Raw genomic sequence first — 25,204 nt, 5'->3', positions numbered from 1 at the left:
CTGAGACGACTCCGTGTTTACGGAATTTGAGGCAAAAAAAAAAGATCGGATACGGAGAAACCCGTCTTCGTGTGGACGTAGCCTAAGTGTGTCAGATAAGAGAGACATACAAAATGTGCAGAGCAGTGGGTCCCCAGGACCAGGATTGAAAGCCACTGCTCTAAATCATCAGCAATTTCAACTGCAACCTGAAGGCTTGGATTTTAACCTTGTCCACTAGATGGAGCTATAATATAAGGACTCGTTTTAGTCTAATATTATTAATTTGTTTTCTATCCCTTTGAATGGAAATAAATGCATTGATTTATGTAACTTGTGTATTGACAGTGTAGTTTTATATAGTCCATTTACATGTAAGTTTGTGAAAGTGCTGAAAGGTGTATGTCAGATAAGGGAGCGATACAAAATGTGCAGACTCCAAAACATGAAATGGAACCCCTGCTGCACTACAGCAGTGGGTGAAAGAAATAACCAAAAAGATCATAATTTGTATAGACAAGGGGTCTCCGGCCCTGCTCCTGGAGAGCTACTTCAGACTTCAGCTCCAAAACTGCTCCAACACACCTGTCTGTAATTATCATGCAACCCTGAACACCTTGATAACTGCCTCAACACCTAATTCAAGTATTAATAGTTAATTATCTATTTCATGTTTTGTTTGGCTCAGAACTGTCTAGAAATTGTATTAATGACTGTTTTATTAAAAGCAAATCGTTTTGTTTTACTGTAATGCAATCTCTTGAGTTAGTAAGGATATATTCATTGGCAGGTGAATGTGAAAAGGTAGCCAAAGGAAAGTTTTTTATATATATAGACATGAAAGTAAATTGGTAAGACTGAGATGAAGTTAATAAAACAATGTGAAAAGTAGATGGCAGAAACAATGGGAGGAAGAAAAAAATGGTTTTATAACATGCAAAGAAATGCTGGTAAATTAAAATTCTTACCACCATCAAAAGTAAAAACTCAGAATGACATATCCCAGAATATTTTGTTTATAGATTATAATGATTAATTGTGTTTATATTTGAAGTTGTTGTAAATAGTTGTGAACATAACATAAAATTGCAACTTTGATGGTGTATAATTTGTCATTAATCTCCAAGAGAATTCAAATGAAGTCTTTTTTTAATTATTATGTTTTTAAAAAGTACAGAGATGACATCAATGACATGCAATACACAATTAGTATCAAGGATATAGTCAATGTCATCAGAACACAGGAAAGTAAAATAAAAAAGTTAATGATTGATAAAGAAAGTAAGAAAACTTGGGAAAAAAACACATGAGGGTAAGACATGTTGCGACGTACTCCTCACACGTAAAAACTACACGACTGCCTACTTTGGTTGGTAATCCATGGCACGAAGCACCCCCCATAGCCGTGCTTCAAGTCGAACGCACCTATTGAATGCACGCGTGTCGCCTGATCCACAAATGCTCATTTTAATCGCGTATGCGCAAATTATGATACTTTAATACAAACTATAACATTTGTATTCAGAAACATCTCTATTTGAAAAAAAATTCTGCACAGTAATGCAATTCTTAACTCTGCAGACACCAGTTGTAAGAAATTTTTCAAATCGTGTACACGTTAATGAATTGCACTGGGCCTTGTTAGTTGGTAGTTGTATGTGTGTGCGTCGTGAAATGATGTAAACTGCGAAAATGAAGTCTCAAATTCCAAATGAACTGAACAAGATTGACTCGAACAAGACGTCGATAAATGCACGCGTGTCACCTGATCCACAAATGCACTGATTCCTTTTTGCACACAACATTTTTTATTCGTAAACATGTCTGTATTTGTATAAATCGCTGCACAATCATTTAATACCGAATTCCACAGACTCAAATTGAAAGGCATTTGTTTGTGGTTAGTACACGCATCAAATTAATGCAGTACATGGATAATTGTGAGTGCATCTGTTAATCATTTTGAGTCTAATATCATCCCATAGTACTCTATAGTTACAAATAGGCAACGCTGTAAATTCTGTTTAAATACGCGGTACAATAAAGCTCATTCTGATTCTGATTCTGATTCTGATTGCGGGATGTAATTTAAAGCATCACCAAAATATTAAAACTATAAAACTTAGCAGAGCCTGTCTGACACTTATGTATACTCTGCAGAGGAATGTGACAAGGGGGTCCTTTAGAGTGACAGCTGCCCCTGATATTCCCTGATTTTATTACATTTTAATGAATGTCTGACGGTGTTGACAAAAAGTGGGGACACAACTTTGAAACCTTATGAAACATGCATGTGTCACTGAAAAACAACCATGCTTTAATATGAGATATTATTAAGTGTTACTTTTTCATCATTAAAAAACAAACAAACATTTTTGTCCATTTTATAGCATGAATGATTGAACCCTTCTCTGTGGACACACTTTAGATGTAGTGAGAAGTCTCATAGATTCACATAATAATGATAAATAATAAACACATAATAATTAAATTGAAGGGGATAATTGTGTTAAATACATTCTATTATTAATCCCCATAACATTTACAATAAAAAAAATTATTTGTATTATTTTTTAAATCTAATAGCAGTTACAATTGCTGGACATGTTTTGTCCCATGTCTTAAGAATGCCTGGTGTACATGTCTTTTTATTTTTATTTATTACTAGTATTTTATTACTATTATTATTTTCCCTAAACAAGTAAACAAATAAATAAATAAATCTGTTTTCACCACTAATTCTTGTAAGCAGTGTATTTTGTCAGGTATTTTCCCATAGGTCTTCATTCCGGAAGTAGAGCGGGGTTGACAGGCCCACATGTTTACTTCCTTTAGCGTCTCTCTCTTTCCTTTCAGAACTTTCTAGAGCTTAAGAGAGAAAGTACGAAGAGCGGACCCATGGCAACCAGCGGGTGGGTAATTTAAATCCATTTTAATACAGTGCGTTCATATATATGTAGGTATATATGTATATCATTGATATTTCATTGCAGGCGTTTCTCTGACAATTTCATAGACAAGGATCCACAGAGAGCTCTTGAGGTAGGTGTTTAGTTTTGTTTTCTCCCCCCCCCCCCACCCCCCTATTATCGAAGTTTACACATAAAAAACGTCTTAACCGGACGTGTTTAGAATTCAAACGTGATCTCTAGCGGTGGGCAGCTTTAAGGGCCCGTCCACACGGAGACGTGTTTAGCTGAATACGTAAAAATGTTGTATTGTATCGGTAATTTAGAGCCAATCCGTATATTTTGTAAAACGATGATATCATCACCCCACGTCTCGACCCTAGTCAGACTCGGCTAACGTTACATCACGTAACAACAACAACATGAACAAACAATGAACGACTGTATTTTTAGTAACTAGCATTACAGTGCAATAAAAATGTTGTTTCATGTTAGTCGTCTTGTTGTGTTGGGTTTGTATACAATGCGCATGCTCCAATTCTTCTCCGTTTTTTGAGCATCTGTTCTTGCTGCGTCCCAATTCGCATTCTATCCGTCCTAAATAGTATGCGAAAATAGAATTAGCATGTCCCAAATCATAGCCTGCCCCCCAATGTGCATACTATCCATCCTAAATTCTATGTGATATTAGTAATTTTCAATACTATTTAGAGCAGATTGGGTGGATAGTATGTTGAAAAGAGAATGCCAAAGATTCCTGGATGGTCTACTATAGTGCTTCTCAAAGTGTGGTACGCGTACCACTAGTGCAGTGCTTCCCAAACCTGTCCTGGAGGCCCCACTGCCCTGCACATTTTGTATGTCTCCCTTATCAGAAACACCCAATTCATGTCTTGCGGCCTCTACTAACGAGCTGATGAGTTGAATTAGGTGTGTTAGATTAGGGAGACATACAAAATGCGCAGGGCTAGGGGTCCTCCAGGACAGGTTTGGGAAGCACTGCACTAGTGGTATGTGAGCTTCCTCTAGTGGTACGCAGAGGAATCTCTGAATTAAGGGCAAATTCCAAACGGAAGTGAGCATCCCTATGCCCTACTCCCTTCTCCTTTCGAAGGGCAAAGCCCTTGAAGTGTGTTCTTTGAAGGGTGTAGGGCATTACTGTCTCGTATAAGCATTTGGAACTCCCTTGGCAAGGGAATGACTGACCAAACGTTACCTTGACAACGCTGCATGTTAGGGCTGTGCGATTTGGGGAAATATCTAATTGCGATTTTTGTTTTTTTTTTTGTTTTTTTTTAAACATATTGCGATTTCAAGCCAAGCTTCAGCTCAATATTGTCAGTAATGTGCAGCACAGCATGAGTATCGTTACCCTGCTGAAAAAACAATAGAAACATCACAGAAATTCTTATAGTTTCCATAAAAACCATGACAAAATTCCTTTTTGTTTTCGGCATTATTCCAATAATAATGTTGTTCTATTGGTTGCCAACTGCTAGATTACAGCCCACCAATAGAATGCATCAAAAACCAGTAGACACCTTTATAGTTTACATTAAAACCAATACAATTCCCATTATAACCCTTAAATCCATTACATTTTCTATTGTGTTTTGGGAGGTGTTCTCTGGCATTTAAATAGTTTATTAATCATTTACTTACTTTCTAAATGATCGTATGAACCACTGACAACTCCTAAAAAAACTGGTTTCAAATAAAATTCAAATTCAAATAAATGGTTTGTAAATGACATAATTTAGAAATGTTAAATTGATCATTAATAAAGTATGAAAATACAATTATTAAACATTATATATATGCTCAAGAACAAAACATTTATAGCTGTATTTATAACATGCTTACTATTTTTTTATTTATTTTTTTATTAATTTTTTTTAAGTCATTTAGCAGACGCTTTTATCCAAAGCGACTTACAAATTAGGACATAAGAAGCAATCAAAACCAACAAAAGAGCAACAACGTGCAAGTGCTATTACAAGTCTTGGTTAGCCTAACGCAGTACAGATTATTATTATTATTATTTTTTTTTAACATTATTTTATTTTTTAACATTAAGATTAATAAATGCTGTAGAAGTATTGTTCATTCTTATGTAAGTATTGTTCATGTCATTCATGTTTACTAATGTTTTAAACTAACGTTAATGTTAGCTAATGAACCTTATTGTAAAGTGTTACCACGTTTTTAATATTTATAAGCAAAACTTACTATAATATATTGCTAGCCCGTTCCTCTCTTTAAAAAGTAAACTCGTTCTGCGAGTTAGTGTAGAACAGCAGCCCATGGCTAATATTGCTACTTTAGTAACATTAGTTAAGTTGATGAAATCTCACCAGTTGTTACGACGGCAATCACAGGAAAAGACTCCAATACTCCTCCGATGCAGACGACATGACCACAACACCACAAACTTGAAAATAAAATACAAAAGATGTACTTTACAGTGGTATTTCTTAATTCCGTTTTCCTCAGTATTTCATGTTAGCTCACGGTTTTATTTTACGTCTCTAACGGAATAGGGACAGTCTCTAAAATTACATACAACATTGGTATATACGTTTTTAACTTAAATGGCATTTGAAGAGAATTACACTTCCGATAAAGAGGCAGTGTACAAAAGATATTATGCTTCGCTGTGTTCGTTAACTTCGGCTAACTGACATTATTAATTTACCAGTTGATGTTATCATCGATACTATGACATTCACAAGAAGAGGCTCCAAAATACACTTGCAGACGAAATCTAGACTAGAAACTTCAAAAGAAGAAAAACAAACAAAAGAAGTACTTGAAAATACTGTTTAAAATCTCCACTGAAACAGTGGTGTTGCCTACGCACTTTAACGTAACGTTAACGTCAGTAACGTTATTTCACGTTAGTTCGTTGTTAAGGTTAAGTAAAGATTCGCCAGATTATCTGTCTTGCGTTGGGGGACGTCGTGGCGTAATGGTTAGAGAGTCGGACTCGTAACCTAAAGGTTGTGAGTTCGAGTCTCCTCAGGTCCGGCAGGAATTGTAGGTGGGGGGTGTGAATGTACAGCGCTCTCTCCACCCTCAATACCACGCAAGGCACCGGACCCTCTAAATGGCTAAATAAATGGCTGCCCCCTGCTCTGGGTGTGTGTGCACTTTGGATGGGTTAATTGCAGAGCACAAATTCCGAGTATGGTTAACCACGTCACGTCACTTTCACTTAAAGGGCAGCAGAACCTACAAACGCGTTTCTCGGTAGGGCTGGGTATCGAGTTCGATACTTTTTAGGCACCGACCAAATTGCCTCGATACCACAGAGTATCGAAAAACGTCTTGTCGTTCGGTACCAAATTTCGATACCTAAGGGGTAAATCTCATTAACGTCAGTGAGCCAATAAGCCTGCAGCACTAGATGTGTTTGACGAAGTGCTGATTGATCAGTGTTTGGCATCTGCGAGAGCGATTCGAAAGCGTACGGAGCAGTCTGCTCTCTATATCACACAGTTTCACTTACTTGACATAGACTGAAGCTCGTGTGACATTTCAGCATCTGCCGTCTCACTAAATGAGGACACAAACACATGAACAATAGCTCCAGAACTGCTCTGAGAGTCACTTCATGAGCATTTTTCCGTTTGATTTGAGTAAAACTTGTGTCATATCATATACACACAGAACTGTAAAGGTATTCCCGGAAACCCGTCAAAATAAAAGTTCGGTTTAACTTGGAAGAAACTGCGGCAGAAATAAATTAATATTGTTCAGCAGAGTGTACATACTGCTACTATTAAAATTATTAAAACTCTTATTTTTTTAATTAATGATCACACAACATTTCGTCCATGTTTTAATTTTAATAGTAAAATTTTGTTTGCCAAAATAAAGTTTTAAACCAGATACAGAACACAGAATTTCTGAGGAAAAAGAAAACATTTCATAAGGCTGTTTTAAGAATAAATTTGAATAAACGAAGTAGTTTTTATGCATTCAAATAATTAGACATACTACAACATAAAATTTAATAACAATAAAACATATTGTGAAAGAAAATAAAATATTGTAGGATATCATAGACTGAATCAGACCATTTTTAAGATGCATTGGAACATTGAAACCTGAGGAGCTGGAATGCAGAGAGGCCTTAAGGAACAGGACGTCATAAATCTAGTTTGGGGCAAGCAACTCCCAACTAGCAAGCCTTTTTCACCAAACAACTTACAACACTGAGGAAAAAAGAAACACTTATTGATAATTCCAATTCAAGAAGGAGACTGTCAAATTGGTTGCAAGTAATCAAGACTGATGTTCACACGTAAACCTGTGATAGAAAATCATTAGCTACAGACTCTTTCGGGCGTGTCTCCACACATAAAAGACCTTCCAAACCAACATTCCTTCTCTAAAGAACATGCCTCGTTCTCCATAGAACCACATAAAGACTTTCATTTTCAATTTTAATGAAACTAATAATTTCTATGCATAACTGCATATTGTGTATGTAACCCATTTGAATATCCTTGTTTTAATAACTCAATATGTCTTGCTTTTAATAAGTATTGAATGGCTCGAGCCTTAAAGAGACCTATTGCATGTTTAGTATCTATGAGTTTGAGAATTCACGCTTGAAATGTTTCTTCCTGTCAATTCTTTGTCAAATGCATCATAGTCTTATTATGAAATCATGTTCAATAAGGTATACTTGGCCATAGCTTGTAAAATTCGGACCATGTGACTGATAACAAGCTGATTTATGATTTGAAGAACACACCCTAGCTAAGCAAGGACAGTGTCTAATTGGTCAAGGCGTCCAGATAGGACGGTCCAGAAGCTGAGTTTAAAACCTCAGGACATCCTCCATTCTTTCTCTTCTCTCTGTTACATCACTCTTGCCTTTTACTCTCTGACTCTCTCGTCCCTCTCACCGCGTGCTGCTCTTTGAGCATGCTCTGGCCCACGTGCCATAATGAGAAGGAAAACAACTTAGTCGCGTTACATCATTTTATTTTATTATTTTACTTTAGTTTATTTTCTTTCCGTGGAGTTTCGTGTTCTAATGTAAGTTTGCTAAAGTCCAGCTCCGACCCGCTTCAAACTTCAACCAGAAAGAACTCTGCATCCTCAGCCAACGCCCAAGAGACATCACTTCAAAGACTACTGAACCTCCAGCCAATCAGACACTTCGGGGAACCCCCTGTCTGCAAGGACGACACAAAGGAAACCCCGTAACACAGGCAAGCAAGCAATGCCTCCAAATACTGAATTGGTGACTTTAATGTAAATTTTAGCCTCATTGAGAAACTCAAAGCGAGGGTTAAATAAGTGATTGATGGTTGTTCAGGTCTATGCAATATTACATATTGCTGTGAACTTGGGATTTCACATTTCCATTCTCTTAAACTCATCCTTTCCTCACTCTCTCTCTTTCTGCAACGTGTGAATGTGTGAATGCTTGTGTTCATGTGTTAGATTAGTTTATGTCTTAGGTTTATATAAATAAAATCTGATTTATATTTTAAAAGAGAAGTATCTTGTGTTTTCTGCTCACAAGTTAATGCCTTAATCTGTCGATTTCGTTACTGTGCTATTTAATAGTGTTTTCACTATATTTGGGATTGTAATATCCAGTGCAGAGTTTGTTATACGGCTCGTTCAGTGAATCGCCGTAACACTGATTCTGTTCAAATCCCTATAAAATCATAAATGATTCCCTTTGAGCTAAATTAAACTATTTGTTTAAATTACGTATTAATATTATAAAATGTAAACCCCTACATTTTTATTGGTGGAGAATGCGGGCAGATTAATCTAAATTGTGAGCATAAACCAAGTATTTAATATTTTTCTATTGCCGCGGATGAGAGACGAGACTTGTGTGTGTGCGCGTGCGCGTGAGTGACGTCAGCTGCGCGCGCCCCGCTTGAATGAATGAGAGACGCGTCTGAGCAGAGACTAGTGTGTGTGTGTGTGCGTCAGCTGCGCGCGCCCCTCTTGAACAACACAGAGAAGGCTGTAACTGAGCAAAAGAGCTTCTCAAACTGCAGTAAGTGAACTTAAAGTTAACATCTGAGATCGTACAATAAGGTCGAAATTGAGCGTGTTCCTCTCTTTCTGTAATGCCTTTTATTTATAGTTGAAGTGATGTCCTGCGGGTTCCAGGTCAGTCAGTAGCTATTCTCCTGAATCTCAGTCTGTTAGCAGAACGAAGCTAAACTGCAGTGATTAAACGGGAAATAAATCAGTGTATAAAGAATAGTTTTGAGCGTGTTCCTCAATCCTATTTATCAGAGCCATTATTATTCATAGTTTGATTAGCAGTGCGTGTTCCATTGTTAAATCATCTATGACTCCCTCAGTTAAACATTAGACAATAACGCTTGTCTGTTTGTGTAACTGTTCACTAAGTGAAGTTAATCTCGCTCAACACCGCGTGTGTCCGGGAGATTTTAATGGGAGTTTTAAAAGCTTTATCAAGTAAAGTTTAACTTTGAACCAACAGCGAAGAAAACCTGTTGTGTTTATGCGTTATATTCTGATACAGCACTGTTTCCCTGCAGTACCAAGCTGCTATTTTAATAAAGTTTAACTCTGAACGAACTGAGAGTTTAAGCGCCACATCGCAGAACAGCTAAAAGCGGTGTTGTTTATTTGTACAGTGTGGAAATGCGCTGACATTTCATGTAACATGCTTAACTGTACTGGCAATGCAACGTTTGTTTTGGTTTCCACAGTTACGATCGTGACACGGAAGTCTTAACCTACTTCCGGAGCAACTTTGTACTGCGCACGCGCAGCACATTGATGCTGATGTAAACAAACTCTAAAGCTAACGAAACAGTTGTTTACCTGGTACAAGTTTATGCTAAAGATTAGCCTCAAAGGTTAGCAGTTAGCATTAACCTCCGGTGGTTTAATACAGTGTGTATGTTTGGAAAGCTAAAGTGGTTTAACCCTTTAAACACCTCTCAACTAATAGACTTGTTGGTCTTCCTCTTTCTTATTTCTCTAAATTCTCACTTCTTACCACTTATTTGCATTTTACTAGAAAGGGAAATACTAGTTCACAATTATTAATTGTGCCAAATTCAAAATTTAATTAAAACATTAAATTTATTTGGAATCATTCAAATTTCCCTCAGATCATTTCATATGATCAATACTTCTATTATTCTCTTCTGGGCCTAATCATTTTAGATACAAATAAGTCTTGAACTTGGAAAGTTTAAGTAAACTTATTCTATCTAATCGATTTATTACCCATATTAATAGATTCTATTCAGACTTATACTCACTCATTACTTTATTGCGTTTTATTCCCTCATTCTTCCTGTTTTGGTTATAGACTTAGCCACTATTTTCTATTTTTATTTACTGATTTTCTCCTTTATTTAATTTCAATTTTACTTTGTCTCACCTGAGCATTAATAGGAGACATTGTTATCCGTCACTACGAGTTCAAATAAATTTAAGAGACAAATCTCTTTCACCAAAATTTATTTTTGTTAAGTTGTGTAGCAACTGAAAACAACGCTCTACTCGTAGTCGGCATAACTGCTTGCTAGTGGACTAGCATTTACTGTCTCTTTCTCTTCTCTCCTGTTCTCTCCTGCTTTCTTTCATCTTCACTTTTCACATTTGTGGGGACCTGTAAGAACCATCAATCAATTCTAAGTGAATGAGATACACAAGCTTGTCAAAAGGACTAATCATCTTTACGAATTTGATTGTAATCGTTCTTCCTAACCTCCCTACATTAAAAACGCAATCAAAATTTTAACATCTCATGCAACGCTGAGATCAATTTTAATAGAGACGTTTTGAGCAACCGTTGCCTTTGCAGCCTCCCTGGTGAGCGGTCCAACTGTAAGGTGTACGTTGTCAATCCTGTCAGACTAAAAAGAGATATCAGAATTATTATTATATTCATCTGTCGAGAACAGAGATTTAATAATATTGTTTGCCTCTTGATAACATTTAATTGAAAAAAATTAAATAAATAATTTCTCATTTGAAAAAAAAGGGAATTGTTTATTTTAATTGAATTTGCTTTTCACCTGTTTCTCTCTTTCCCCTCTTCCTCATTAGAGTGACGAAGTCTTCACATCTTTAGTCTACCACCTAGACACTGCGACCAACACAGTCGTCACCACCACACTACATTAGTGGTTCAAAATCACTGACACAACACTTAGTTGCCTCACCTACACATAGGCTTTTACTCCACACAGATCTGTGTCAGTCTCTCTTCTCCCTAGCGTGCCAACATGCCGCAGACTGCAAACCCCTTTGCACAAGGGGAAGATGGGAACACTTGGCTGAGAGCCACGACAGACAGCCTCACCCCCAAGACCCTTGAACTGTTATTATTTTTAATAATAATCTTAAGCCTGAGAAGATTCCTGACACAAGATTCAAGCCAGAACAACAACCACGAGGAGCTAGTCAAAATCTCCAGCTCTCTAAGCTATGCCTTCACAACCCAGCTGAAACTGAGCGACAAGCACGTCACCCACCTTCAAGAGGAGCTGACACGTGTTCTACGCCGCATAGACAAGCTGGAAGTGGAAGTTCAAGATCAACACAAAGCACCCAACGAGAGGGAGCAGGAATCAACGGAACAAGTTAAGGAGCTCCAAGCAGCCCTGACAGCAGCTCAGCTCGACCAACAACATGCAAAGGCTGCCCAGAAAGACCTGGTAAACAGACTCCAGTATGCTGAACAGCTCCTAGAGAAAGCCAAGCATGACATCAGCGACAAGAATGCTGAAATCAGTGCCTTGAAAGACCACCTTGAAAGGTACAGTTCTAAAATAGACACTCTGACCCAACAAATAGACGATACCAACGATCAGCTCTACATGGTCAGAAAAGAACTTAAACATGCTAATGAGCAGAAACAAGAGCCAAGGCGAGAGAAGCAGCTCTCAGCCTCACCTCTGCTGAGCAGAGCAGAGTCCCACATCCAAGAACTGGTATACAGCGAAAGAAGCGAAGAGCCACAACCCAAAACCTCACCTGCCTTCGCCACAGAACTCTTTCCTGTCAACGAAAGTAAACCTCCCATCCAAGCAGACCTCGGAGCTGCACATGGGATGACCATCAAAGACCTCGACAAGCTGTCTAAAAACATCAGCAAGTTCAACCCGAACTCCACAGAGGGCCACACCATTCAGGCCCATCTTCAAGATATCGACTTCTATCTGGAAATGAGACCTCATGTGACTGACAGAGACAGGTTGTACCTCCTTAGAGCCACGTCCAGTTCCGAGGTACGAAACTTTCTAGATCGACAGCCCAGTCGAACGAAGTCAGACTACCAGCTACTTCGTGAAGTCCTGATTAAAGAATTTACAGACTCTGAATCTGAACATGGACTGTTAACTGCCTTAGAAACCAAACAAGGTCGACAAGAGGCTCCACAAGCTTACTACAACCGACTCCGACAAGCCTACTTCGGTGCACACAACGAACCTGACCTTGAAGAGGATGTGAACTTCAAAAGCCTCTTCCTAAGAAATCTGCACCCCGGAGTCAGCCACCATCTAGGCGTCATGGCCTGTCCACACTCCATGACCACCCAACAGTTGCGTGACCTAACACAGAAGGCCTACAACAAGCAGAAGATGGCCTCAAAGAAAGGTAACACAACCTCCACACTCTTGAACTCTGTCAACAAAGACTCAAGCTTTGCACTGGACGACACCCAGTTGCATCACGACACCAGAGTCCTCCCTCAAGAGCACAGAGAACGTGACCCCCATGTCCACGACAGCTATCAGCCCAACCGCTGGAAAAATCCATGGGACCAGCCACGCTTCTCAAGAAACCACAACAACTGGAAACCTAACCAGACATCCAAAGGTAATCGCCTGACTCATCCAAGAGCGACTCGTGTGGGTAAGCAACAACGAAACCCACCTCAGCACCACTCAGACATGCACAGCGCTGAGTATGCACAAGAGCAAGACAGCTTACCATCAGAAGACATGGAACAAGTCATGAAACAACTGAAAGAGTTCCTTCAAGATAAGCTGAACACGGATGACTACAAAATTGAGTCATGCTCGCTGTGACCAGCGACAGAACGGAAGGCCGGTGATCACATGGTACAACACCATATCAGAGATGACAAGCACCTGTTCAACAACCACCCAGAATGAACAAGTCTCTCACGGCCAACCAATGATGAAAACTGAGGTACCAGAGAACATCACCTCAGTCACCCATCACTCACTAGCAAACTGCTAAATGAACTAAAACTTCAAGAACCACATTCACGTCTGTGCAACAGCAACCACCAAAGCACAGAAGGTCAGAAAGTCTGCCACATCCAGAAGGCAGCACAAGAGGAATGCAACATAGGAGACGAAGTTTGCACCCCAGCTTCACACAGCCATGCCAAACTACCTCTGACTGTCTGCTTAAGAACTTCCTGCCTTGCTGGACTGACCCCCATTAGATCATGGACACGCCCTCATCCACGCCAAGGATGCAGAGGGCCAGTCTTCACTGACATACCAGAAAAGGGGGAAGACAACACAGACTGAAACAGATCTGACCACACCTACACTACACCACTAACACACATAACATTACCTATACCCAGAGGTAACCACATCTACTGATAACACATTCCACAAACATATTCTTCTCACAAGTAAGAATATACAAATTGGAGCATGACAATGTTACATACACCACCGTGAAGAAACATGCAGCTATCCTCACAATAGGTAGAACACCTGACACTAAGTTAAGGTACATTACTCCCTAGCTGCACATGACATCCTAGCTCAACAGAAGTTGCAAACCACGCTAGGAAAACCCACAGCAGCTTTGTTTTTGTTTTGTTCTTCTTTCACCTATACTTTTCCTTCCCCTCTTTCTTTAGTAGGTGAAACACCTAGACACCCTGCAAGGGTCAAAGGTCTGATATTAGGATTGACTCGTCACACCTAATATCCGCAAGCCACTCTAAACTGAATGGAAGCCAGAGAGCTCCATGCACGATAGGTCAATTCATTTTACCACAAATGATGCCACCAGAAACTAAAGGTGAACATTCATAAGTTAAGACAACTTAGAAGGAACAAACAAATTTAAATCACAAAACTTGATCGAAGGATCAAAGTATTCAACCGAATTAGAACAACAATTTCCAAATTGAATTGTTCAATTTACTAAACCATACTGACTAATTGAATATAACCGTCTGTACCTCAAATAACCTGAGGACCTGCACCAATACAGTAACTGTTATGGAGGTGTTGTCTTGTTGTTTGCTGTGTTCTTGTCTGCTTCTTCTGCCTTTGTGTTTCCAGCGCTCGACGACGTCTTCAACTAAACACCTCGCCGATCGAAAGGGGGAGATGTAGGATATCATAGACTGAATCAGACCATTTTTAAGATGCATTGGAACATTGAAACCTGAGGAGCTGGAATGCAGAGAGGCCTTAAGGAACAGGACGTCATAAATCTAGTTTGGGGCAAGCAACTCCCAACTAGCAAGCCTTTTTCACCAAACAACTTACAACACTGAGGAAAAAAGAAACACTTATTGATAATTCCAATTCAAGAAGGAGACTGTCAAATTGGTTGCAAGTAATCAAGACTGATGTTCACACGTAAACCTGTGATAGAAAATCATTAGCTACAGACTCTTTCGGGCGTGTCTCCACACATAAAAGACCTTCCAAACCAACATTCCTTCTCTAAAGAACATGCCTCGTTCTCCATAGAACCACATAAAGACTTTCATTTTCAATTTTAATGAAACTAATAATTTCTATGCATAACTGCATATTGTGTATGTAACCCATTTGAATATCCTTGTTTTAATAACTCAATATGTCTTGCTTTTAATAAGTATTGAATGGCTCGAGCCTTAAAGAGACCTATTGCATGTTTAGTATCTATGAGTTTGAGAATTCACGCTTGAAATGTTTCTTCCTGTCAATTCTTTGTCAAATGCATCATAGTCTTATTATGAAATCATGTTCAATAAGGTATACTTGGCCATAGCTTGTAAAATTCGGACCATGTGACTGATAACAAGCTGATTTATGATTTGAAGAACACACCCTAGCTAAGCAAGGACAGTGTCTAATTGGTCAAGGCGTCCAGATAGGACGGTCCAGAAGCTGAGTTTAAAACCTCAGGACATCCTCCATTCTTTCTCTTCTCTCTGTTACATCACTCTTGCCTTTTACTCTCTGACTCTCTCGTCCCTCTCACCGCGTGCTGCTCTTTGAGCATGCTCTGGCCCACGTGCCATAATGAGAAGGAAAACAACTTAGTCGCGTTACATCATTTTATTTTATTATTTTACTTTAGTTTATTTTCTTTCCGTGGAGTTTCGTGTTCTAATGTAAGTTTGCTAAAGTCCAGCTCCGACCCGCTTCAAACTTCAACCAGAAAGAACTCTGCATCCTCAGCCAACGCCCAAGAGACATCACTTCAAAGACTACTGAACCTCCAGCCAATCAGACACTTCGGGGAACCCCCTGTCTGCAAGGACGACACAAAGGAAACCCCGTAACACAGGCAAGCAAGCAATGCCTCCAAATACTGAATTGGTGACTTTAATGTAAATTTTAGCCTCATTGAGAAACTCAAAGCGAGGGTTAAATAAGTGATTGATGGTTGTTCAGGTCTATGCAATATTACATATTGCTGTGAACTTGGGATTTCACATTTCCATTCTCTTAAACTCATCCTTTCCTCACTCTCTCTCTTTCTGCAACGTGTGAATGTGTGAATGCTTGTGTTCATGTGTTAGATTAGTTTATGTCTTAGGTTTATATAAATAAAATCTGATTTATATTTTAAAAGAGAAGTATCTTGTGTTTTCTGCTCACAAGTTAATGCCTTAATCTGTCGATTTCGTTACTGTGCTATTTAATAGTGTTTTCACTATATTTGGGATTGTAATATCCAGTGCAGAGTTTGTTATACGGCTCGTTCAGTGAATCGCCGTAACACTGATTCTGTTCAAATCCCTATAAAATCATAAATGATTCCCTTTGAGCTAAATTAAACTATTTGTTTAAATTACGTATTAATATTATAATGTAATTAACCTTACAATATCCACTTATGAAAGTGGATAAAGATTTTACATTTCTTGAAGTCTTTAACAACCTAGAATAAATTAATAGAAATTATGATTCTGTCTGAGCTATGCGTTTTAAAACGAGCACGCACTAGTGTAAACTTTGTGTTAGCTATATTTTGTTCCTTTGAGCAGTGGCTCAGGAGATGAGTCTTTGAGTCTGTATACATGTCAACAACCTGAAAAAAATAAAACCAAAATTTTGAGATAATGTAATCTTGTTAAAAGTGTTTTCATAAAATTGGTATCGAAAAAAGTATCGTTCAGGAACCTGTATCAAACTCAAGGTATCGGTATCGAACATTTTTGAACGATACCCAGCCCTATTTCTCGGTTTAACTAAGGTTTATTTTGACTAATATAGGTGACCTTAATTTACTCACCAGTCGATGTTAATCCAGCCGTCAGTCAGAAAAAAAGGCCCCAACTCCCGACATGAAAAACGATATGATGAATAATGTTAGTTTGCTGTTGACAAGTTAAAACATCTTAAAATATCTCAGTTTTGCATAAAACAGAAATAATATACTAATCTTTTTGTCCAGTTAACAGTGCAACATTTCTCTTGTCTTTTTACGGCTGCTTCTACCAAATGGTAAATAAAAGAAATCTCCCTTGCCATTGGTCAGTTTTTGCGGGAAAGTTCACTACTGTAATTTTACAGTTTACTGTAAATTGATTTACAGTAGTGAAGAATACAGTAGTGACCATATATTTTCCCATAATCCTTTGCAGTTTTATAGTAAAAAAAAGTATATACATTTTACAGTATCAGTAAATGTATTTTACTGTTCAAATTTCGGTTAGTGTTGTAAGCACCGTGCGCATTTTACTTTCACTGTTAAATTAGCAATTCGGCATCAATTGCTTGAATTCAATTCAAGCTACATCAAAATATAACATGTAACTTTTTATTAACAAAATGAATAAAAATACACCATGCTATATGCATAATATAAAATAACAAATTACTTAAAAATTTTAAATAGGTAAACAAAACTGAAAATCAGTAAAGACAGAGGAACAAATAATTATAAAACGTAGAATGTTTATTAGCAAAACGATTAAGAAAGTTTGGAGGCACGGACTGCATACACCTTGATGTAAAATAATGGGGGAAAAATCACAGTTAAAATAAAAATCAGCAAATACGTGGAACCAAACAAATGAGAAATGAATGTTAAAAAAACCTTCCAATATCACAGATAAATGGCAGGTCAACAGGCTTTTTCAAAATCCAAAATATTTTTTTAAAACAGGCGCTTTTACATTTCGTTTGAAACTCTTCTGCCATCGTCTTGTCTGTCCCACCTCACTCTTATTGTCAGTCAGCTCGACTCACTCTTCACGTGATAAATGAAATCTGATCTGTGATGCGAGACTGTCGTTCATTCGGTGTGCTGCATTGAGCAGCCGCGTTCAGTTTTAATTGTAGTGTCTGTTCTCTAACTGAACTAAATGATTTTTATTACTAAATTAAAATGACTGCGGAACGGTGCCGCGGTGGGCAAGTGACGTAACCGGTGTTGTGGCTTAACACCGGTATCACCAATACAATAAGTATCAGCTGTATACAAAGTGACCAACATTTACTTTTCAGCCACTAACATGGGTAATATTCAACAATCTGAAAATAGAGCCTCATTGAGGTCCCCATATGACTGAACGATGTAGGGCCTTGAAAATGAAGATTCCAAAAGAAAAGTTTATTAAGAACTAGAATCTAAAATCATATTGCAATATCTTTTAATATCTCTTGATTTATAGGCATGCAAACTTTGGAAAAATAATATTTATGGCACTCAGACAGGTATGTTCAGTGCAGTTGTTTTGACAGAACTGAACGAGATACATCTGTAGTTTCAACATTGTTTTCTTCAGACATTCATCTTTAAAAGAAAAAATTATAATTTTTTTGCAAATTGAGCCACATTTGGTTTTTGACCACTGAAAATATGTACATTTTAATAATTTACTCCTGAAGCCATATTTAAATTCCAATATCTCTAGAACCAAACCATATAGGGCCTTAAAAATAAAGATGCCAGAAGCAAAGTTTAAGACCCAATATCTAAAAGGGCATTACGATATCTTTAATACTTTTTGAATTACAGGCATGCAAACTTTTAGAGAAAAAACTTGATGCTGTTTCCCTGTTTTTGAATGGTCACCATTTGCACATAATGCAATTAAGATTGCTAAAGTGAACAGATTTTACTAACATATCTAGCAATAACATTATGATGCTTCCATCTTTCTAAAGTAATTTTTTACCCCCTTGTAATTTGGCTGTGAATTTCAGGTGAAAATTGTCATTTTGACCCCCCTCTACAAAAGAGTGGATTACTCAGTAAATTTAATATTTTGGCTTTCATCACTATAGATGTCTGTATGTCTTCAGAATTTTTTTTAGCAAAATCTAAAATTTGAGCCGGGAACCTCTGGTTGAGTTGGCCCAATTGTCCTTTTGCATTATTGACACAATATTTTCCTATGTGATACTGTAAAAACAAATGTTAATCACTTTGTGTACAGCTGATACTTATTAGGTAACAACATGCTATACGTGTGTGTCTGTGTGTGTGTGTGTGTGTGTACAGTGCCCTTCAAAAGTATTGGAACAGTAAAGACAAAATTGCTCTGTTGGCTGTGGAGTCAAGACATTTACAAATATGATTAAAAGATGAATATGAGACAAAACTACAGAATGTCACATTTTATTAAGTGATTCAACACACAGATGTTTTACCAGCTAAGAAGTTCAGCACTTTTACAGTTTCATCCCCCTATCTGATGTGAGCATAAGTACAGTTGCCTCACAGGTCTTTCTAAGTGATCAGCTGTGTCCTGTTGCATTAATTCTTCAGATATTTAAAGCAGGGAATGTGTCATCAGTTATATCCATTACTTCTGTATTCTGAATCTTGCATTCGATGATGACACACACAAACCAGGATGAAGACGAGGGAGCTGACTTTGAGAGAAAAGCAAGTGATTTGGATGCTAAAAGAAAAGAGGAAGTCAATTAGCGCTATAGCAAAAACGAAGGGCATGGAGAAATCAAGAGTTTGGAAACCACCAGCAACCAACAACTACCTGATCGGCTGAGAAAACAACAGTAGTTGATGACAGTCAAATCATAAAAGCTGTAAAAATGAATCCTAAAAGACGTGTCTGTAAAATCACCAACAACTTCCAGAAAGCTGGGGCGATGCTCTGACAATCTACTGTCCTCAGGAGATTTTGACACAGAATTACAGATGCTAAACAGCAAGATGCAAACCTCTGACCACCAAATATAGAAAGGCAAGATTAGAGTTTGAAAAAAAGCACAAAGGTGAGCCAGAAGAGTTTGGAACTGTGTTTATGGACTGATGAGACAAAGATGTGGAGAAAAAAAGGGAACTGCAAATACTCCCAAGCATACAGCCTCATCTGTTAAGCATGGTGGAGGTGTTGTCGTGGCATGGGCATGCATGGCTGTCTCTGGAACAGGGTCTCTCAACTTTACTGATGACTTAATGTATGATGACAGTAGCAGAATGAATTTGGAAGGGTACAAAACCATCTTGCCTACCAATATTCAAGAAAATGCCACCAGATTCATTGGGAAGTGCTTCATATTGCATCAGGGCAATGATCCAAAACACCCTGCCTGTTCAGTCAAGGAATTTATAAGGGCAAAGAAATGGAAAGTCTTAGATTGCCCAAGTCTATCTCCAGATTTAAATCCGATTGAACATGAATTTCACTAGCTGAAGAGGAGAGTAAAGGTAGAAACTCCCCAAAACAAGCAACAATTGAAATTGGCTGCATTAAAGGCTGGGAAAAGTATTTCAAAGGATGAGACCAAGAGTCTGGTGATGTTTACGGGTCACAGACTCACTGCTGTGATTTTGCGCAAGGGATCTGCAACTAAATAATAGCTTTTAATCTTTTATATCTGCCTTATGTTTAACTGTCCCAATACTTATGCTCACATCAATGAGTAGGATGAACTCTAAAAGTGCTGAACTTCTTAGCTGGTAAAACATCTGTGTGTTGAATCACTTAATAAAATGTGGCATTCTGTAGTTTTGTCTCATATTCATCTTTTAATCATATTTGTAAATGTCTTGACTCCACAGCCAACAGAGCAATTTTGTCTTTACTGTTCCAATACTTTTGGAGGGCACTGTATTATATGTAAGCGTGAACTCATGAAATGTGCACGAGACTTCCCGTAATGTATGAGTGCACTCTGAGGATGTGTTTTGAATGATTTTGCTAAATACTTGATAATGTCAAATCGCACATCGTTAAAACAACAATTAGGATCTTATTGCAGACAATATGTATCGCACACCCCTAGTGTGAATGTCCACAAAACTGGAGTGTATATAAGCGGTAGACTATTTTAGAAAGGGGAATTAGAGAGAATCAATAAATGAATGAAAAAGTAACTATAATCTGATTACGAGCACTTTAAAATGTAACTTACTCTAATTACAAGTACTTAATTTTTGGAATCTGATTACGTAATCCAGATTACATGTAATCAGTTACTAACCAGCTCTGTATATATGTACAGTATCTCACAAAAGTGAGTACACCCCTCACATTTTGGCAATCAATTTAGTATCTTTTCAAGGGTCACTACTATGAAATGAAACTTGGATATATTTTAGTCAATGTGCAACTTGTATAGCAGTAAAGATTTACTGTCCTCTGAAAATAACTCAACATACAGCCATTATTGTCAAAAAAGCTGGCAACAAAACTGAGTACACCCTAAGTGATAAGTGAAGTGACATTCAGCCAAGTATGGTGACCCATACTCTGAATTCGTGCTCTGCATTTAACCCATCCAACGTGCACAGACAGCAGTGAACACACACACACCGTGAACATACACCCGGAGCAGTGGGCAGCCATTTTATGCTGCAGCGCCCAGGGAGCAGTTGGGGGTTCGGTGCCTTGCTCAAGGGCACCTCAGTCGTGGTATTGAGGGTGGAGAGAGCGCTGGACATTCACTCCCCCCACCTACAATCCCTGCCGGCCCGAGACTCGAACCCGCAACCTTCGGATTACAAGTCCGACTCTCTAACCATTAGGCCACAACTTCCCCAGCCATACATCGTTTAACCATGCAAAGCCACATGTCCTATTCATCATGTTCATGTTTTGTCTGCTTGACAGGACCATACAAATTTGTGTATCTTGTATTAGAGCAGTTAAAATTTGGTGCTTTGAGAACAATTCTCTCATACTGACCACTGGATGTTCAACATGGCACCTCATGGCAAAGAACTCTCTGAGGATTTGAGAATTAGAATTGTTGCTCTCCACAAAGATGGCCTAGGCTATAAGAAGTTCGGTAACAGCCTGGAACTGAGTTACAGTACAGTGGCCAGGGTCATACAGAGGTTTTCCAAGACTGGTTTCACTCAGAACAGGCCTTGCAAGGGTCGATCAAAGAAGTTGAGTCCTTGTGCTGTGCGTCAGGTGCAGAAGCTGGCTTCAAAAAACAGACGCATGAGTGCTGCCAGCATTGCTTTAGAGGTTGCAGAAGTGGTAGGCCAGCTTGCCAGTGCTCAGACCATACGCCACACACTGCAACAAGTCGGTTTGCATGGCCGTCGTCCCAGAAGGAAGCCTACAAAAAAGCCTGCAAACAGTTTGCTGAAGACAACCTGGCCAAGAGCATGAATTACTGGAACCATGTCCTGTGGTCTGATGAGTCTAACGTAAACTGGTTTGACTCAGATGGTGTCCAGCATGTGTGGCGACGCTCTGGTGAGGAGTACCAAGAAAATTGTGCCTTGCCTACAGTCAAGCATGGTGGTGGTAGTGAAAGTGACGTTACATACGGCCAAGTATGGTGACCCATACTCGGAATTTGTGCTCTGCATTTAACCCATCCAAAGTGAACACACACAGCCGTGAACACACACACACCCGGAGGGCAGCCATTTATACTGCGGCACCCGGGGAGCAGTTGGGGGTTTGGTGCCTTGTTCAAGGGCACCTCAGTCGTGGTATTGAGGGTGGAGAGAGCGCTGTACATTCACTCCCCCCACCTACAATCCCTGGCGGCCCGAGACTCGAACCCGCAACCTTTGGATTACGAGTCCGACTCTCTAACCATTAGGCCATGACTTCCTAGCATCATGGTCTGGGGCTGCATGACTACTGCTGGTACTGTGCGATTCATTGAGGGAAACATGGATTCCAATATGTACTGTGACATTCTGAAGCAGAAGATGATGCCCTCCATTCAGAAACTGTTTTCCAACATAACCACCACAAATACACCACCAAGATGACAACTGCCTTGCTGCTGAAGGTGATGGAGTGGCCAAGTATGTCTCCAGACCTGAACCCTATTGAGCACATGTGGGGCATCCTCAAGCTGAAGGTGGAGAAGCACCATGTGTCTAACATCCAGCAGCTCCGTGATGTCATTATGGAGGAGTGGAACTCTGGTGAATTCCATGCCCAGGAGGATTAAGGCAGTGCTAGATAACAATGGTGCCCCTACAAAATATTGACACTTTGGACACAGTTTTGACGTTCAGTTTGGGTTTACTCATTTTTGTTGCCAGTTATTTGGACAATAATGGTTATATGTTGCGTTATATTTAGAGGACAGTAAATTTGTACTTCTATACAAGCTGTACATTGACTACTCTAAAATATATCTAAGTTTCATTTGTGCAGTATTGTCCCTTGAGAAATTATACTAAAATTTTTGCTGAAATGTGAGGGGTGTACTCACTTTTGTGAGATATTGTATGTATATGTGTGTGTGTGTGTGTGTGTGTATATATCGACTACGCTCCATCTGTTTAGCGCATGCGTGCAACAGCGCTCGTTGCTCTTGCGTGCCTCGCGCACTCCTGACAGTAAAATAGATATGTTTGCATGACTTTCTAACATTTACAGATGAGCAATATACCTGTGATATGTCACTTACGCACTGAGGAAAACACAATGTCTCAAATATATTCGCTGTTTGCCATGGTGGATCGATTTGATCCATGATCGACATTAAGGTCTGCGTAAGAATAAGCGTGCACAAATTGGTGAGATTGTGTGAATTTAATTTGTCGTTTATAGAACCGCTTTAGCCCCGATTGATTTGTTAGGTTATTTGAGGTCAGGTTTTGGACTTTAATCCCCACTTTTTCTTGGGTCTCTGTTAGTGTTGTCACGATACTGGAATTTCTAACTTCGATACGATACCTTGAAAAATATCGATACTCGATACCATTTTCGATACCACGGTGAAAAAAACTGCCACAATATTAAGGGGGTATTTTTTTTTAATTTAAAGATAAATGTAACAAGTCGAGAACATGCAGTATATTTTACATGAACAAAAAAATGTCTTGAGGTACTGCATTTGTTGATTTATTTATTAATCTTTTATTAATCTTAATTAAATGTTAATTGAAACTAACGTTTACTAATACATGTACTAATTAAAATCCAAAGTTCTATTTGTTGATATTCTCATTTGCTTCATAACCAAAATATTTCCAGATATAGGGCCCTATGAAATCAGTTTTATTTTTCCCCAAATTCCGTTTTATTTTTTTCTACATTCAATTTTTTTCCATTTTAATTTTTCTGGATTCCGTTTTTTTCCGTTTTAATTTTTCTGGACTCTTTTTTTTTTTTAATGGTCAAATTAAATGCTATTAATCTAAAAGCATGTCTAATTCATTAAAATCATGAAAATTATACAATTTAACATTAAATTTATTAAAAGTGTAACAAAAATGACACGTTTAGGGCCGTATGAAATGTTTTATTTTTTTCTCACCTTATGTTTTATTGTTACCAAATTCTGTGTTTTAGCATGTCTATTATTTGAATGCATACAAACTATTTTTATTTATTCTTACAGTAGCCTTATGAAATGTGTTTTCCCCCTCAGAAATTCTGTGTTGTGTATTTAAATTTACTGGATATCAGATGAAGGCATAAAACTATTTTAATTAATTTATATTTGAATTAATGAAAATTAAACATTTACATTTTTGGCAAATGAAGGGGATTTACTATTAAAATTAAAATATTTTGTGATTTTTTTTCTTTAAAAAAAATTAACAGTAGTAGTAAGTAGTAGTATTATGTACATTCTACTAAATAATAGTAATATAGCCTATTTCTGGTACACGGTCTTTAATAGGCTGTTAAACCGTATTTATGTCCACATTGAGACGGCAGACGCTGAAATCACCGCGAGCGCCACATTAGTAAACAAAACCGCACGCGCAGCACATTCACACAGAAACGCGCAGAACATGCAGGATTCATATTTAAATCCACTTTTGCAGCTTAATATTTACAGATACTAGTCCATATCGCGATTTGATTTAAGTGTAATGACCTACTTATGATTAATTCATCCAAACTTTGACAAATCCTGTGACATTCCGCGTTAAACTGTAAATTCCGTGTTTATGACTGGATTCTGTGCGCGTTCTCTGCATCGCGGAGATCATAGATCCTACAGATAGTTCTTTAACAACCAGAGCAGTCATCTTTCTATTCACTTCACTTTTGCTATTTAACCAGAACGAAGGAGACGAGTGGGGTCACGTGTGGTGCTTGTCAACGCGCCTTTGGAGAGAAGTGAAAGTGACAGCTCGGCTAGTATCGGTGTATCGATACTTCGGGAAATTAATATTGGTACCGTTCAGATATTTCAGTATCGATATTTATCGAAATATCGATATTTTTGACAAGACTAGTCTCTGTAGTGTTGTTGTGATACGTCATATTTACGTGCAGAGGTGATGAGAAAACACTCTTTAGACGGGTTCGAGAGGAGAAATCAATTTACATATAAAATATTGGTCACAGATTATTGGTCGCTTTCTAAATAACAAAAGTATAGCGCATCCACTAGTAATTTTTTATATATGTGTATATATATATAAAATGTGTGCGAACTGGAAAATGTATTTAGGAGCACAAGTGCGAATACAAAACAGCCTAACTTATACAGTAGCCTATAACAAACGTATTAATTTATTCTGTTTATTTATGGAAAAATTGCGATGCAGCCTCATATGATTACTTTAGTACTTTAAAAAGGCAACGGTTTAATTTAAATGAGCGCAGATGAGAAGAAAAGTGGAGCGAGTTAAAGTGAAGCCGCGCTGAATGACGCACATTCGCCACTAGAGGGCGCTGCCGTTACCCCGGTAACCCAGTAAACAAA

General features: G+C 38.2%; 1 protein-coding gene across 8 annotated transcripts in view; it reads left to right on the top strand.

Moving 5' to 3' along the window:
• Positions 1–2,764: 2,764 nt before the first annotated feature.
• The window catches only part of LOC306873925 (protein SGT1 homolog), a 112,472-nt gene continuing 90,032 nt past the window's right edge, over positions 2,765–25,204 (top strand). For all 8 annotated transcript variants that reach the window (XM_079423501.1, XM_079423500.1, XM_079423499.1 and 5 more), the window contains exons 1-2: positions 2,765–2,891; positions 2,973–3,021. In XM_079423501.1, coding sequence (XP_079279627.1) covers positions 2,878–2,891; positions 2,973–3,021 — 63 coding nt within the window. In that variant the 5' untranslated portion in view covers positions 2,765–2,877. The remainder of the gene's footprint in view (positions 2,892–2,972; positions 3,022–25,204) is intronic.

The sequence above is a fragment of the Barbus barbus genome (genome assembly GCF_936440315.1).
Source record: "Barbus barbus genome assembly, chromosome: 8".
Lineage (NCBI taxonomy): Eukaryota > Metazoa > Chordata > Actinopteri > Cypriniformes > Cyprinidae > Barbus > Barbus barbus.
Note: the sequence above shows the minus strand (reverse complement) of the source record. Positions and strands in the feature narration are given on the sequence as shown.